The sequence below is a fragment of the Pantherophis guttatus genome, chromosome 1 (assembly GCF_059756535.1).
Source record: "Pantherophis guttatus breed Tessera chromosome 1, ASM5975653v1, whole genome shotgun sequence".
Lineage (NCBI taxonomy): Eukaryota > Metazoa > Chordata > Lepidosauria > Squamata > Colubridae > Pantherophis > Pantherophis guttatus.
In genome coordinates, this window is record NC_142063.1 from 324,768,849 (window position 1) to 324,786,769 (window position 17,921).

The window sequence follows — 17,921 nt, forward strand, 5'->3', positions numbered from 1 at the left end:
TCATCTGTTGGGACCCAGAAGGACAGCCTTTTCTGCCATTGTGCCCCACGCCCTGCACATAATTCTCCCAGAAATTAGATTGGCCCCAACTCTGCTGGCTTTTCGCAAGGCACTGAAAACCAGACTTAGTTACTGAGCTATGGGCCCTAATCGCATGGAGGAGTCCACATTATGGCTTATTTGGCTTGATTCCACAGTTTTTGGTTAAATTTAATTGATTTTAATTGGGCTGTTTTAATTTGCGGCCAAAAATATTTAATTATTTTTAAACTGTTTTTCAATTTTGTATGTTCTGTTTTATTCTAGCTGTTCACCACCCTGAGTCCTTGGAGAAGGGCGGTATACAAATTAAAACAAATAAAAATAAATAAATAAATAAAAATTTGAATATTTTGAGTTTTCTCAGCTGCAATTTTAATGTTATTCTTGTTGGTTTTAATTCCGGTTGCTTTTTAATGTTTCTATTCTGTTTAACTGTAATCTGCCCAGAATCTCGTGTGTGTGTGTGTGTGTGTGTGTGTGTGTGTGTGTGTGTGTGTATATATGAGATGGGCTGCCTATAAATTTACTAAATAAATAAATAAACTTGAATTTGGTTCACCCAAATTCGATTCCAGCACTTGAACTATTGCACAATACTGTGCTAAACAAACAGGGGGGGAAAGGAAAACATTGCTTGTCAGGACAAGCAGAAATAGAGCATAGCCAATGTGGCCATGGAATTCATGCTTTTTCTTCTGAGTTGCTTCTATTAGGTTCCTTTCATATGATGTTTTCTTTCTTTTAAAAATATAAAGTACCTGGAATGTTTTGATGGAAATATTATTCAAGCTTGAAAAAGAAGATGAAAAATCCACCAGAAAAATCCACCATCTCCATAACCTGGAAAACAATTGTTTTTTCTTTCCATTGCCTCCACTCTACTTTTGAGGTACTGATGTGCCAGTTCATTTGCATCAATATTTATAAATGGAACAACTACATAACAATGTGAAGTGCCTGTCTCAGGCCAGTTTAATCCTGGGAAATGGTGCCGTACCAGATCCATTGTATCCCCCTGGAGCCATTGCTACTGATCCCCCTTTTCTCCTTCCCATCCATCCTGAGCTGGACAGATAGTTGTTGTTGTTGTTTTGTTATTATTATTATTATTATTTGATCAATACTCATCTTTCTGTCCAGGGAGTACTCAAGACAGTTAGAGTTAAAAATAATAATAAAATGATATTATGATAGTGTTCAGACAACAACCACCTAAAGTCTCTGGTAATTGAATGGCATATAATTTAAATAAATTATTATTATTATTATTACAATATGCTTTAACCTTATTGAATTAACCATTCTCCAGATTTGAACAATACACAAGTCTAAAGTAATCCAAGATCCAGAATTCATGCAACATACTAAACCACAAAATAAAAGAACAAAAACACGTTAACCAACATATATTAAATAAAGTAGCACACTTAACCAGAGTCAGTCGGTTTGAGGTCATTTAAAATTAGATGATATAAACTAATTTCAGACTGAGAAGACGGTCTTAGAAGAAAGGTTCCACTCCTTTTTTAAAACAAGCATGGGTGCCACACCCCATAGCTTGGTAGCCACCTTCTTCCAACATGCCAATGCCCCAATTTTGTTTCCATGGATGTGTTGACCCAACATGTTTCATTTTTGAATTAACCCATTTTCTGGGAATCACAAAAATACAATGCATATAAACTAGTCCAATAGGCACTACATGCTAAATCCCACCACAAACACAAACCAAGGTTAATCAAGTTCCTTTGCTCATAGCACAAATGTACTAGTCTGAGCGTGTATGGTGTGAATATAAGTGACATTGGGGCAGGGGCTGGTTTCAAAACCATTGCTACCAGTTTGCTTGTGGGCGCGTGCATGCTCAATGCTTCTGCGCATGCACAGAAGTGTCCGGGCAAGTGGGCGGAGCCTCCCGCCGCCGTTGCTACCAGTTCACCCGATCCAGGGCGAACCAGTAGCAACCCACCACTGCATTGGGGTGACAACAAACTTACATGGCATGATTGGTTTCAGCAAGAGATGAGCAGGGATGGCTTGAAAAGTGAGCAAACTAGAAGATGTTGTGGGACAGAGCTGTACTATGCTGCCCTATGGCACTGGCTGTAGTGGTGATATGCAAAGGCCATTCTTCCAACAGTTATATGATCTTCTGCTGGCCCAGCCTACTTTGAAACAGAAGTCAAACAATCAGCAAATTACAGCAGGGAAGAACACACTGCAAGAGAGAGACATCCCAACAGAGCCCCTTCTTATTATACAGGCTCTTAAAGGGATAACAGCCAAAAATCTTGCTGACTCATTCCCTTCATTACATCAGTTCATCATTGCATCATCGTAGCAGCTGGTCAGCTCTTAAATCACTACCGACACATACATACATACATACATACATACATACATACATACATACCATTAGGTGGCAAAATGCCATTGGCCAATCCCGAGGGCTGATAGAGTGGTGGCTTTCCATCTGAGCAAAGGATTATTAATATGCTTAATTGTATCAGGTAAAGATCTAAGAGATGAATTACACATAATGCTAAATTTGATGACTTGTGTTAACTCTGTTTTATTGTGCTTAGGGATGTGTGAATCCAGCCTGACAAGTTACTGTTTGGTTCAAAGGATTCTGTAAGCTCAGAAAATGCTTTAATTCAATAACCAGGTTTGTTAGATTGGATTATCAAACATGGATTAACAAACCACGCCGGTGGTTGGATTAGCCAACCACCAGCGGATGCCCATATAAGGACACAACAAGGTTCATTTGCAAGAATTCACCTACATCTGTTTTCCAGCTCCAGGCGTGATGATTGATTCTGTCTTCAATCATGTCTGTTTACCTGGCCCTTCTCTTCCTTTCTGCTCAAATTGTTTATTTCAAAAAGCCCATTTGTTTCCATCACACGCTTCCTAAGTCAATGGATTCCTGCAAAATCACAACTTGACTGTGGCAGAAATGGGCAAACAGTAAACCGTCAATCATCTTCCAGCTCCTAAAGCTACAGCCTGCAATCTGAAGGCTGCCCAGCTTCAGCAACAAAACAGTAGCTGACTTCACAGGTTTCACTAAGCCAGAATGTGACTTGTTCGCTGGAATGTACACAGTTTTAATTTCTAATCTGTAGCTTGTACCATTTTTTTCTCCAAATTTGTCAAGTTTAAGATGTATGGACTTAAACTCCCAGAATGCTCCAGCTATTCTAGAAACTAAAATTCACACACCTTAAAGTTGACAAGTTCAAAAAATACTGCTCTAAAGCTTTAAACTTTAGAGCAGGGTAGCTGATAAAATTCAGCTATTTTCACATCCACTTTCAATGGGGGGAAATTGTTCTTTAAGATCCAGATGGCAGCTGCCTGTAAGGAAACCTTTAAATATGCTTTGGATCAGAGGTGAAATCCAGCAGGTTCTGGAGAACCGGTAGCAGAAATTTTGAGTAGTTTAGAGAACCGGCAAATGCCACCTCTGGCTGGCCCCAGAGTGGGGTGGGGATGGGGATTTATTTATTTTTTTAAATTTGATTTATATGCCGCCCTTCTCCAGAGACTCAGGGTGGCTTACAATGCGTTAAGCAATAGCCTTCATACTTTTGTATATTTTATACAAAGTCAGCTTATTGCCCCCACAATCTGCGTCCTCATTTTACCTACCTTAGAAAGGATGGAAGGCTGAGTCAACCTTGAGCCTGGTGAGATTTGAACTTGCAGTAATTGCAAGCAGCAGATGTTAATAACAGTGCTTTAATCTGCTGCGCTACCAGGGCCATATCCTTCTCCTGGAGTGGGTGTGAATGGAGATTTTGCAGTTTCTTTCCCCTGCCACGCCCACCAAGCAACACCACGCCCACCAAGCCACGCCCACAGAACCAGTAGTAAAAAAATTGGATTTCACCACTGCTTTGGATGCTGCAGTTAGTATAGCTTTCCTTTACCCATCTTTAGGGCAAGGCAAAGGGTACATTTGTAAAGATATGCTGAAGCTAAGTAGCTTTCATGAAAGAACCCATTTGTTATCCTGACTGATGAATATGAGAAGCATCACTGGAAGCTTTCAATAAGAGACTGGACTGCCATATGTCAAAAATGATGCAGGCCAGAGTCTCCTGCTTAGTGGGGGGTTGGACTAGATGACCCACAAGGTCCCTTCCAACTCTGTTATTCTGTTACTTCAGAGCAGTAATGAGGGCAACATATGGTTGTAAGGGGAAACACAAATCTGCATATGCAGCTGTGGTTGCTAGGTGGTTTTCTTTCAGACTTAGGAGCAAATGACCATTTGGTTTTATTTGGGCAATTTCTCTGATTTCTAACAGTATGGAACAGGGAATTCTCTGACTATATCCATGACCCACCCACAGTGCATTTATTATTAAATCACATTTATCTAGTCAGCCACCACACATACTGACTGGTTGGCATACACATTGTAGCAACAGCCCAGAGTGGTAAACAGCGGTCTTATTTTAGTTGCTGCCCTTAGGAAAACCAATGTTTCCTAACATGGTGTTCTCCAGATGTGTCAGGGCTGCATGTACCCCAACCAACCTGGTTGCAAATTTTGGGATTTGCAATCCCAACACTTCTGGTGTGTACCAGGCTGAGGAAGAATGATATACCATATTTTTCAGAGTATAAGACGCACCTTAGTTTTTGGGGAGGAAAATAAGAAAAAAGCTGAATGGCAGGTGGATCAGCCTCCTGGAATACCCCAATCAGCTGTTACCAGAGGTGAATTTTAGCAACAGGTTCCTTGGTTGTGAGCTCTGTGCCTTGCTTTTTCTTGCTTTTTTTTTCTGCCTCTGAAACTTCAGAAACTCAGTTTCAGAAAAAACTTTTTCCTCCCCCTGAAAGCCTCCGAAACAGCTTCAGAAAAAAAGCCTTTGAAGCTGTTTGGGGGCTTCTTTTCTGAAGCTTCGTTTCTGATGCTTGGAGTATAAGACGCACCCAGATTTTCACTCTCTTTTTGGGGGGAGGGGAAAGGTGCGTCTTATACTCCGAAAAATACTGGTAATTGTCAATTCCTTTGTGCTGGTCAGCTAAAGAGATACTTTGTTCCAGAGATTTCTGCAGTGCTTTGCCAGCAAAAAGGGGCTCAAGACATGACACAATGGATCTTGCTTACTTTTGGATTTTAAGTATGGTTATTAAATTATAAGAATGGTGCTATAAAATTATTGTGCTCCATAGGCTATCATTAATTTATCCATGGAATTTTTAAAAAAGAAAATCACCTGAACAAACCAATTTGAACTAAATACAACCATGCATTTATTGAAGTATCAAATTTAAGTGGGGAGAGGGGAGAAGAGGGCTGGTGGCTCAGCAGACTAAAAGCCTTGTGATTAACACCAGCTGTCTGCAATTACTGTAAGTTCAAATCTCGCCAGGCTCAAGGTTGACTCAGCCTTCCATCCTTTCTAAGGTAGGTAAAATGAGGACCCAGATTGTGGAGGCAATAAGCTGACTTTGTATAAAATATACAAAAGTATGAAGGCTATTGCTTAACACATTGTAAGCCGCTCTGAGTCTCCGGAGAAGGGCAGCATATAAATCAAATTTAAAAAAAAAAAAAGTTCAGTTCTGGCCAAGCTGTGGCTGGCTGGCTGGTTCTTTCTCCCTGTTCTCTTTGTGGTTCATGTGTCTTGTTAGAGAGCCTGTGCTCACAGCTACTTAAAGAAGGTCAGGCAAGGAACAGTTATTATCCCGATTTTCCCTTTCTTTGCATTTGCTCTATGCTGTCTGCTTGTAAATGCAGCTTGACAGTCAGTCACATTAGACTGACAAATATCCCCCAGGAAAAGATGCAAACAAGGCACAGTGCTGGAATGTGGCTGGAGTTGCTTAGATAGACTCACATTTGGGCAGTGGTGAAATCCAATTTTTTTTACTACCGGTTCTGTGGTCGTGGCTTGGTGGGCATGGTGTGGCTTGGTGGACGTGGCAGGGGAAGGATACTACAAAATCCCCATTCCTTCCCCACTCCTGGGGGAAGGATATTGCAAAGTCTCCATTCCCACCCCACTCTGGGGCCAGCCAGAGGTGGCATTTGCCGGTTCTCCGAATTACTCAAAATTTCTGCTACCGGTTCTCCAGAACCTGTCAGAACCTGCTGGATTTCACCCCTGCATTTGGGCATTGAACTATTCTTTTAAAGCTAACCTCTAAATATTCACTGACAATTATGACCGCAGAAGAAACATCAGTAATTAAGAGTTGGGCAGACTTATATTAGGTTGATCTGTGCACTTAATATTTCTGTGTCAAGAGGCAATGAGAACTGGGCATGGTTAGTCTAGTGAAGAGAAGGACCAGGGGAAACATGATAGCAGTCTTCCAATATTTGAGGGGCTGTCCCAGAGAGGAAGGGGTCAAGCTCTTTTTCAAAGCACCCGAAGACCAGACAAGGAATAATGGATGGAAACTGAACAAGGAGAGATTCAACCTGGAAATAAGGAGAAATTTTCTGACAGTGAGAACAATCAACCAATGGAACAGCTTGCCTTCAGAAGTTGTGGGAACTTCATCACTGGAAGAGACTGGACTGCCATCTGGTGTAGGATCTGCTGGGCGGGGGGTTGGACTAGATCAGGGGTCAGCAACCTGCGGCTCCGGAGCCACATGCGGCTCTTTGGGCCCTCTGCTATGGCTCCCTGTCAGGTGATCCCTGTCAGGTGATCCCAACATTCACTGGCCCCGCCCCTCACCCTCCCCTCCCAGTCACTCTTCGCCTGGCCTGAGAAGGTAAGAGCGATGGTGGGGGATGGAGAAGTGGCCAGGGCAGAGACAGAGAGAGAGAGGGAGGGGAAGAGAGAGAGAGACATAGATACAGAGAGGGGGGGAAAGAGGGAGGGGAGAGATACATCAAAAGGATTTTGTGGTTCCAGGTGTTTTTTAACAACTGGTTCTCTGCCCTAATGACCGGCTGGGTAGGCGTGGCTAGGGGGGAGTAATGTGATTGGTGGAAGTGAATGAAATTGAGTTGGCCACGCCCACCCAGGTTTTGTGGTGCCCTGTGTTTTCTGTGGGAAACAGGTCCAAATGGCTCTTTGAGTATTTAAGGTTGCAGACCCCTGATCTACAAGGTCCCTTCCAACTCTGTTAATTTGTATCTGTATCAGTTCCATAGGTAGCTTATGCTTTAATCTATTTAAATCAGGCCATAATGTAAAGGCATAATAGACTTCGTTTGGGTACCTTTTTAAACATGCCCATTATAAGGAGACAGACAAGCCTGAACTGAACCTAGGCTCAAGTTTTAATATGATGTAAGAATTCAGCCTTAACATTCGTGCAATGTCTCTCGTCAGAAAAGCCTGAAAGGAGGAAAGGAGCAATACAGATCCCTGAAATTAAGATACTTTCATCTACATGGGCTGTAGCCACAGGGGTCCTTGATGTAAGAACAGGAAGCCATCAAGTGGGTGGAGCCTTTGCAATTGGGGAAAGCAGCATCTGACATCAGGGATCCTGCCAAATAACACTGCCGGGATTTTTCCAATGTGTCGCCCCCTCCCCCATCTGTACTAGTGAAAGACAAGTTACTGAGAACAGTTGGCGGGCAACTGATCAAGGCAACCGCCTAGAGCTGGGAGAAGTTTCCCTTTTTAGTAAGAATATTTGCATTAAAGAGGAGGAGACTGGCTAGTGGCAGGCTGGTGATTAAATATTCTGTTTATTATCATTTTTTTTTTCCTGAGCAGATCTGCACATCCCGGTTCCTTGTCTACACGTGCTGCATACATAATCATTCTGGGCACTTAACAGAGAGCATTTCATCTTCAAAGCAGTTTCTAAAGATTCCCTAATGCATTAAACATGCCCACCACTTCCCTCTCATTTAAAGAGGGGAAGGTAGCTCTGCTTCAGATTTTGAGCTACAGGTCTCAGATCAACCTTTGCATGCAGAGAATTGACGGGGTTTATTCTTTTTTCTGTCTCTTTTTTAAAAAGGTGTGGATGAAAAAAGAAGGTACCCCTTTGACTGCATCTTGAGCTTCAAAAGTCCCCAGGAGAATCCTGCAGTCATTGGAAGAATATGTTAATGTTAATATGCAGAAGCAAAGACTTGGGATAGAAAGCACTGTGTGGAAGGAAGCGTTTTCATTCATACCAAAAAAAAAGGCTCATGCAATTGTTGAAAGAAATCTCCTTCTGGGTTCTGCTCCAAGTGGGGAAACAGACACTGGAAACATGGAGACTGCTTGGAAAGATGGTTTAATGGTGGACAGGATCACATGGCTTGAGTTCCTGAACAGAAAAGGGGGCAGATACAGTAAATCCTCGGGTTTTTATGTTCTCTCTGGCTCTGCATTTCTTGGGGCCCCGAAAGAGTATCCTGATTGGTTATCAGACTCCCAGGGGGTGGGGGTCTTAGCTAGCCTTGCTGGCTGATGGTCACATGTGCTTCCCAGGTCACATGTGGTGAGTTTCTGCTGCTATTGTGTAGAGGGCTAATCCTATCTTTGTTGGATCTTTGGAAATTCCTACTATGGCTCTGCCTGAAGGAGGTAGATCTTTGTTATGTAGAATAGACTGGCCCAGGCCTTAATGGCCCATTGACAAAGGGTGGGGGCAGGAAGATGGGAGCTGCTTCAAAATATGCTTATCTAGGACTTCCGGGTTGCTGTTTGTCGCTGCCAGACGTTCCTTTGGGATCGTCAGCTTCCATCGCCTGTTAGAGCCGCCTTCACAACGGAATGGCGGCTCGAAAAAACTCCGTTTCCATGAGGAAACGGAGATAGAGCCGGTAGGGGTGGGTAGAACTCTCTGCGGAGTCCCAAAAGTTTTTCCTTTACTTTTGGGACGGAGCGGATGAGATGCCCCGTATCCCCAGCCGCCGCTCCGGGCTTTGGGAGACCTCTGCTGATGCAGAGCCAGGCGTCAAAAGCAAGCCTGCAAATTTAACAGACTACTCAAAGAAAATGTGAGCTGGACCTGTAATACTGAACCGCAAGTATTTTACTGATTTTTTTAAAAAATTACTTAAGAGAGAGGAGGAAAAGAAAGAGGAAAAAAAAAGCCTTTTAAAATGGCGTCGGTTGGAGGAGAGGCTGAAAGGGAAAGTCCTTCCATTTTCTATTACTACAATGTAGCGGAATAAATACCACTGGCTACATTTGTAGACAAAACTTCGCTCCTGTGTCTTTTTCTCTTTTTTTTCCCTTGGAGACCTGATATTGTTGTTGATTGGAAAGAAGTCCTTTTTTTTTCTTTCTTGCTTTTTTTTTTTAACAAAGCCTGCCTGGGCGGAAACATGGCACTGAGACTCATAAAGTCAGATAAACAAGAAGGGGGGGGATCCCCCCCACCAACAACTTAAAGGAACAAGTCTTAATTCTTCAGTCTCAGAAACCTGATTTTAATATAATAGAATTTTTTATAGAGGAGATTGAAAGAAGGGAGGAGATTGTGAATCAACAATTTGAAAAATTTAAGCAGGAAATTAAAGAATTGGTGAAATCTAAGTTTGATTTTTTGGAGAAAAAATTCTCAAAAGTGGTTAATGGTTTTACAGGATTTATGATACAGTTGGACTCAAATACTAATGTACTAGAGTCTAAAATGGAAGAAATTCAAGATAAATTGGACCATAGAATTCAAAAAATTGAAAATGATTTGACAAACACTCAGGATAATAGCTTAGAAGAAAAACCTAAAATGGATGCTGATCAAAAGTATGGTAATGCAGAAAATCTGCAACAGAAGATTGAAAAAGAGATTTTAATGGTACAATATAATTTCACAGAATATGCGATAAGATTAAGAGGTTTGCAGGAAAATAATAGAGATGATTTAAGGAAAATATCTTCTGAATTTCTAGCTGGGATTCTAAAGGTTCAACCTGACGAAGTGTTTTGTAGGATCGACAGAGTTTATCGAATCAACTCCTGGATTGCCAAGCAAAGGCAATTGCCTAGAGATGTGGTGATTTATTTTACAGATAAAGAAATTAGGAATAATATCGTACAAAATTCCTTCAATTCTAATTTGCAATTGTATGGAAGAAAGATTTGGATTTACAAGGAACTCCCACCTAAGATATTGATGGAAAGGAAGAAATTTGGTTTTCTGGTGAATGAGTTAAAAAAAGAGAAATATCTCATTCAGGTGGGACGCCCCAGTTGGTATTATATTTAGATACCAAGGAGAAAGATATCAGCTAAATACTGTTGAAAGAGCGGAAGAATTTTATCAAAATAGGTTGAAAATGAACTTAACATCTTCAGGTATAATACAGGATAAGCAGAAGGAGCCGGAAATAAAGGTAAAATATCGAATTACAGAGACTGTACCAGATGAATTGCCTTTGGATTTATTGGATACCCCAGCTGGACTATCTACAAATTTGAGAGAAGTGGCATCTAATCTTAATGTGATGACTTATCAAGGCAAGGATAAGCATGGAAACCAATTAGGGGATATACAAGGGATAAAAAAGAAACATGAGATACAAAAGCAAAACCAACAAGACCAATCTACAAAGCAGAATAAAAACCGACCAGATGATACACATTTTGTAGAAAGGAAACCAGGATGGAAACCAAACCCACAAAAAGAAAAGAAAAAAAGAAATAGGTGGCATAAAAATAGAAATTTCTAAATCAGGCAACAGTGAAGCCAGTGATTTTAAAATATGAACGATTATGTGTAAACACAGAAGAGGCGACGTATTGGTTAATATCATCCTGAGGATTGTGGCAGATCTCTGCATGGCCGTAATCTGGGGACGTGAAACGAGCCTTAAACTGATGGATTTGAATTATCCATTTTGGAATTTCTTTTTGTGTTGATAAACATATTATATTATCTTGAATCACAAGGCAAGAGAATTATGCTGGGGCATGCAGAAGATCGGGTTTGTTACCCACTACGATGATGGGAATTAATAATCCTGATGAAACCCACAATTATTACTATATGGAATATAATTATAATGTCACTCGGGTGGTTGTTTTTACTTTTATACATATAAGAAGATATTTACTACTGATGGGGGCAGATATGATTGAAGATCCTGAATAAACTGTTGCACCAGTAAGCTATGTTACCCGATTATGGATGTTGGTTCTACCAATCCAGTGGAAAGATCTCAAAGAAGATACTATATGGATTATAAATTTAAAGTCATTGTCTTTTCTTTTTTTTTATTTAGATATAATGGAAAATATAGACATATATTTTTAAGTAGTGTGGGCAGTGAATCAAAGATGTTAAGAAATGTTGTGTATGGCAATTTTGCATGATAGTGGGTGAATAAGCTAGTTAGTAGATTGACTAGTCTAAGAAAAGGGATTTTTAAGTGTTATACTTAGGGGAGTGGAGGAAATGGATAGAGTGGAATAAATGTTAAACTAGATTTTATGGGGAAGGCCGCTTTGAAATGTTATAGTAATATATATAGAAGATTAAATGTTAAAGTAGGACTTATCGTATAGTTTTAAAGTGGAGGTTATTCTATAATGTCATAGTATAATGTCTTTTTTTTTTTCCTTTCTTTTCTCTTTTCTGATATGTATGGATAAAGGGGGATGTTATTAATAATATTTTTAGTAAGTAAAGGTCAATATCTAGAGGAGGGAGTAAGTAATCTGTTATGAATTAGGTTTTTTTTGTTATGAAGAAGTCACAGGGGGGGATGGGTGGGGAGGGGGGGTTAGGGAGGGGGAGGGAGAGGGGAAAAAAAAGGGGGAAAAATTTGTATTTGAAAACTTTTTCAATAAAAAACAAAACAAAAAAAAAACATGCTTATCCATTTCTCATCCAGGGAAATATAGTATTCTGCCTTTTTCATATTTCCTAAAATATTTCACTCTTCCAGGAAAGGGGTGGGTGCTAACTTCCTACACAAGTGTCATCTATAAGGCTACATCCACACAAAATGCTTACCAAAGTAATGAAAAGCAGCTATAAGAGTACAGCTTAGCTAGTTTTGACCTTGGGGGTTATTTAAATTCAAGCCACTTGATTAATTAAATTTATTAATTTATGTTGGATCATCACACAAGTCAAGGCAATGACAATTCAGAAACAGCTTAAACATTGGTGCTCAGGGTAAGATCAAATTAGAATTATCAGTGATGTAGATGACATATTGTACATTATTTGTCTCATGGTGTGAATTATATAATTCATCTTATCTGCAGGATATTGTGCCTCCTCCCATTACTTCACCTGAGACCAACTGTTTTACTTCATTGGGATGGGAGACGTTTTGAAGACACCACAGAGCAGATCTTTCTTGCTCTCTGCCCTCTGTAATCATGTCCCCAGTCCTTCATTCCCACTGGACTTCTTCTGAGTCATCTGGGTGGGCCCAACTAAGGCAGCTTGAACTGCTGAAGTGTGGCTCTAATACACGGGTGTCAAACTCCAGGTCCGCGGGCCGGATCGGGCCCACAGGGTACTTAGATATGGCTCATGGGGCCACCCTGGAAACCGCGAAAGATCAGCCCGTGATGCCTCTGCCAGCAAAAACAGAGCTCAAGAGGGCCAGCGCAGCCCTCCGAGCTCCATTTTCGGCTGCAATGGCCTCCTGCAACCCTCTGCCAGCGAAAATGAAGCTCAGGAGGGCTGCACATGGCTTTCCCAAGCTCTGTTTTTGCTGGCAGAGCGCTTGGGCCACCACAGGCGCCCCAACATGAGTGGCGTCGAGCTGGCCATGCCCACTCTGGCCATGTCCCCAGCCCACTCCCCCCAGGTCAAACACAACCCTGATTTGGCCCTCAATGCAGAGGTGGGTTTCAGCAGGTTCTGACCAGTTCTGGGGAACCGGAAGCGGAAATTTTGAGTAGTTCGGAGAACCGGTAGTAAAAATTCTGACTGGCCCCAGGATTTTGCAGTAACCTTCCCCTGGAGTGGGGTGGGAATAGAGATTTTACAGTATCCTTCCCCTGCCACACCCACCAAGCCATGCCACGCCCATAGAACCAGCAATAAAAATTTTGAAACCCACCATTGCCTCAATGGAATTGAGTTTGACCTACTACTACAGCAAGAGGAAAAACCAAAATCAGCGGGACTATTACAGCCTTTTTTTTTAAATCAAGTTTTATTAGTTCCCCCCCCAATACACACCCACATACTTTATGAAACAGAGTATTGACCATATCATATCATATCATATCCAACTTGTCACATACAAACATATTTTACTTAGTTGCAATTTCTGCCAAAGTGTTCTTTTTCCATATTTTTTAATCCAATCTTAACATTTCTATTCTTGTTTCTATAAACAGCATCTTCCTTCGCCCTCAAATTCTATTTTCTCCATTTTTAATCAGTTAAATTCTCTTTTTTAATTTTTAATCATTCATTCTTTATCCTAATATATTTAAACCTGTTCGGGGATGCCTTTCTTCCATTTCTTCTTCTTTTTTTTTTTTTTTCAGCAATCTTTCTTCTCTTGACCAGGGCAAAATAAAATAAAATAAAAAATGAAGGGGGGAGGATTTTCCCGAAGCCGGACTGGGAAACATCACCTGACAACTTTAGCGCCCAAGGCCACGCGGCGAAAGGCTTGAGGTCGGCCGTGAGGGAAGCCAGGGCAGGCCGGCCGGCCTCTTTTGCGCCAAGAAAACCAGCGCCTCAGCCCCTTCAGTCTCCGCGGGTGAAGGTCCTGCCAAGCGCAACCCTAAGGAAGCCGGCCAGAATGCCGCCCCTCAGGCTCCCGAAAGCAGAAGCCGTCTCTTCTCCCCTCGCCAAGAGTTCCGTCCGTCCCTCAGCAGAGCGAGTCCCCCAACCGCCACCGCCTCCATGCACTCTGACGGAGGGCAAGGCGAGGCTCCCCGGCCGCGGGCATCTATCGCGCCGTTACGCGCCTCTCTGGGGCTCCCCGGCAGAGTCGGGCGATCACAGCTCCGCGCTGCGGAGGGAAGCGGGCGTGGGGGTGGGGGACGGCCGTCGGAGCATCGGCGGAGCCCAGCAAAGCGCACTGGAGCGCGGCACCTCGGCTGGAAGCTGCGAGGGCGGCGCGCTGGAACTTCCCTCGCCCAACCGACCGGCTCCGCGCCCTTCCCCTCGCTCTACCCCGCCCTGTGCGGGGTGTGTCCCGCCAGCGCCGGGTCCGCCTCTCGGGGGTTTAGGCGGGCTGCAACAGTGGCGCCCGCGAGCAAAGCGCCGGCCTCGCCAGGAGAGACGCGTGGGGAGCTGCCGCCGCCGGGCTACCGCGCTCGCGCGCCATGCGGCGCAGGAGGCGCAGCTAGCGGCAGCGATCCGGAGCGAGGAGCGCAGTGAGCATGGCCGCGCCTGTCCTCCGCGCCGGGCTGCTGCTGCTGCTGCTGCGGGCGATCGCGGCGCTGCTTTGCCAGCTGGTGGTGGCCGGCTCGACGCTGGAACTGCTGGGCGGCGGCGGCGTTTACGAGGCGGAGCGTGGCCGGGGCGGGCGGTGCCAGGCCATCGAGATCCCCATGTGCCAAGGCATCGGCTACAACCTGACCCGCATGCCCAACCTGTTGGGCCACGAGCACCAGCGCGAGGCGGCGCTCAAGCTGGAAGAGTTTGCCCCGCTGGTGGCCTACGGCTGCCACGGCCACCTGCGCTTCTTCCTCTGCTCGCTCTATGCGCCCATGTGCACCGACCAGGTATCCAGCAGCATCCCGGCCTGCCGGCCCATGTGCGAACAGGCACGTCAGCGCTGCGCACCCATCATGGAGCACTTCCACTTTGGTTGGCCTGACGCCCTGGACTGCTCTCGCTTGCCTACCAAGAATGACCCGCACGCCCTGTGCATGGAGGCGCCCGAAAACGCCACCACGGCTGAGCCTCACCGGGGTCAAGGCATGCTACCCGTGGCACCACGCCCTGCCCGACCTTCTGGGGATGGCCCCAGTGAGAGCCGACCGGGCAGCAGTGCTTCATGTGAGAACTCCGACAAGTTCCAGTATGTCGCCAAGAGCCTGTCGTGTGCACCCCGCTGCTCCCCTGGAGTTGATGTCTTCTGGTCACGGCGAGACAAGGACTTTGCTTTCATCTGGATGGCCGTCTGGGCCACGCTCTGCTTCGTCTCCACTGCCTTCACCGTCCTTACCTTCCTCCTGGAGCCCCACCGCTTCCAATACCCTGAGCGGCCCATCATCTTCCTCTCCATGTGCTACAACGTCTATTCGGTGGCCTTCATCATCCGCTCGGTGGCCGGTGCTGAGAACATCGCCTGTGACCGGGAGAACGGGGAGCTATACATCATCCAAGAGGGGCTGGAAAGTACTGGCTGCACCATTGTGTTCCTCATCCTGTACTACTTTGGCATGGCCAGCTCCCTCTGGTGGGTCATCTTGACTTTGACCTGGTTCCTGGCTGCTGGCAAGAAATGGGGCCACGAAGCCATTGAGGCCCACAGCAGCTACTTCCACATGGCAGCCTGGGGGATCCCCGCAATGAAGACCATTGTTATCCTCACCATGCGGAAGGTGGCGGGGGACGAGCTCACTGGGCTCTGCTATGTGGGGAGCATGGACGTCAATGCCCTGACAGGGTTCATCCTCATCCCACTCTCCTGCTATTTGGTCATTGGCACCTCCTTCATCCTGACGGGCTTTGTGGCGCTCTTCCACATCCGCAAAATCATGAAGACGGGCGGCACAAATACTGAGAAACTGGAGAAGCTCATGGTGAAGATCGGGGTTTTTTCCATCCTCTATACTGTCCCAGCCACGTGTGTCATTGTCTGTTATTTCTACGAACGTCTGAATATGGATTACTGGAACCTGCAGGCCTTGGAGCACAGCTGCTTGCCTTTTCCGGGCCATCGAAGTGTGGACTGTTCCTTGGATGCCTCGGTGCCCACGATGGCCATCTTCATGCTAAAGATTTTCATGTCCTTGGTGGTGGGCATCACCAGCGGTGTTTGGGTGTGGAGCTCCAAAACTCTGCAGACCTGGCAGAGCCTGTGCAACAGGAAACTGGGAATGAGGACTAGGGGGAAACCATGTAGCGGGGTGACCTGCACCGGAGCGCACTGCCATTACAAAGCTCCTGCTGTTATGCTGCACATGACCAAGACAGATCCTTACCTGGACAACCCAACACACGTCTGAAGTTGGACCAGCCCATCTCTGGAGAGCAGAAGCATCAGGGAGCACCACCACAGTGTTGTGGATCTGCCTAATGCCTAGCAGGTTTCAGCAGACAGCATGGAGCTAACGTGTGGGTTGCGTGGGGGCTGGAAGAGGAAGGAAGATTGCAAATGTGGCTGGAGAGAGGCACCAGCAGATTTTGAGGGCATCTCTACCGTATTTGCTTGGGGACCCCTAAGGAATGCCCAGAAAAGATTTGCACACTTCTCCCTCTCTGCCTCTTTCTCAAGTAATGTTTTTCCCCCCATAGTGTTACAGTTTAAGTGTCTCTGTTTGCCAAAATCCAGCAATTACTTTAACATTTTATTTTGGGGAGAGGATTTGTCCAAAGTTATTTAATTCTGTAATTTATTTTAGTTTTGTTTTGTTTTTTTTTAAAAGTAAGTTCGTTAGCTGAAAGTAATAGAAGAGGAAAGAGAAAAGAGACCCAATAAACTCTGGCTGTGTTATTTCAATTGAGGTTGGTGCTGTTTGCCGAAATTCAAGAGGCTTTGGAAACAGCTGTTGCAAAAGAAGGGGAGCCAGGGAAGGGGAGAACATTCAGGCATTCTCGTCTGAAAGTCTATGCAGGAGGGAGGGGGAGGGAAGGAAGGAAGGAAGGGGTGAGCCCCCCCCTCCCCACTTTCCCGATATCCTGCAGGATGAGTTGGGCTACAAGACTACTTACTAGAGCCAAAACGCAACTGGTCCTTTGGCCTTCTGAAAGTCTCCTGCCTGGGGGGAGGCGGGGGGAGGAGAGTGGTTTCAAGCAGATGAAGCAAAGAGGCAGGAGGCTCTCAACATATTTTTAGTCCAGCTGGAGAGTGACAAAGCAGAGCTGGCCGTGCCAAGGCTATACAAGGCATCGCGCAACCAGCCCCCTCTTCACACACCCCCACTCGCTGCCAATATGCTGACCTTCAGCTCATTCTACGGTTGAAATCCAGGCAGGCAGCTGCTTGGGGCTTGTGAGCCTCTTGTGCGGTAACAGTCCAATTTCTGGGCTAACCCCAATCAAGCTTCTTTTTGTGCCTGCTGGAGACCCGGGTATGGAAGCCCTGACTTTTCCCAGGGTCTTGAAAGGCTGGAAATGATTATTCATGGGTTAGGAAGGCAGGGAAAAGCATCAATATTCCAAACAATCATAACCTCTCGTAGCTCTACCTGAAAATGCCTTCCCACCCATGCAAAGCTTCTGGGTGCTCTCACTAAATTCTTCCTCTTTTTGGAGACGGGTAGAACCGATTAGGGCAAGAACCCAAAGGTAACCTGGAAGCTGTGGGGGTTCGGGTTAGGCTGGCAGCAGAGTATCTCAGAGTGCTGTGTTGTAGCTACCATGGCAAAGCTACTACTCAGAATGACTCTAGGCCAGGGGTCTCCAACCTTGGCAACTTTAAGACTTGTGGACTTCAACTCCCAGAATCCCAGCAAAGCTGGCTGAGGAATTCTGGGAGTTGAAGTCCACAAGTCATAAAGTTGCTAGGGTTGGAGACCCCTGCTCTAGGCCATCTCTGGGACAGATGGGGTCATGTTTGCGAATCTCCTTGCCGAGTGGTATGTTTAGAATGATGGGGCGGCTCTTGGAGTTGGCGGAGGGACCCTGGTGGAAAAAGGAGCAGGGAGCTCGCCTGAGCCAACCTGGGTTGTCTGAGGTCGGTCCTTCAGGCACTTCCAGCAGCCCTGCCATCCAAACGCCGGATTAAATCACACAGCCATGCTGGGAACAAGGACTCCTTTCTAGCCCCCCCCTTCCCCATTCGCCCTCTAATCTAGCCCAAGAGTCAAGAATAAAGCCTGTGATGGAAGAAGCTGGGTGTGCTTAGC

At 45.1% G+C, this 17,921-nt stretch overlaps 1 protein-coding gene across 1 annotated transcript; it reads left to right on the plus strand.

Moving 5' to 3' along the window:
* The first annotated feature begins 13,083 nt into the window (after positions 1 to 13,083).
* Positions 13,084 to 16,573, plus strand: FZD9 (frizzled class receptor 9). Its single transcript, XM_034421057.3, has one exon. It carries the CDS (start codon positions 14,283 to 14,285, stop codon positions 16,077 to 16,079), a length of 1,797 nt encoding a protein of 598 aa, XP_034276948.1. The 5' UTR covers positions 13,084 to 14,282; the 3' UTR covers positions 16,080 to 16,573.
* The last annotated feature ends 1,348 nt before the right edge of the window (positions 16,574 to 17,921 follow it).

Coding starts and splice junctions, on each gene's coding strand:
- FZD9 (XM_034421057.3), top strand. CDS start 14,283: ATGGCCGCGCCTGTCCTCCGCGCCGGGCTGCTGCTGCTGCTGCTGCGG.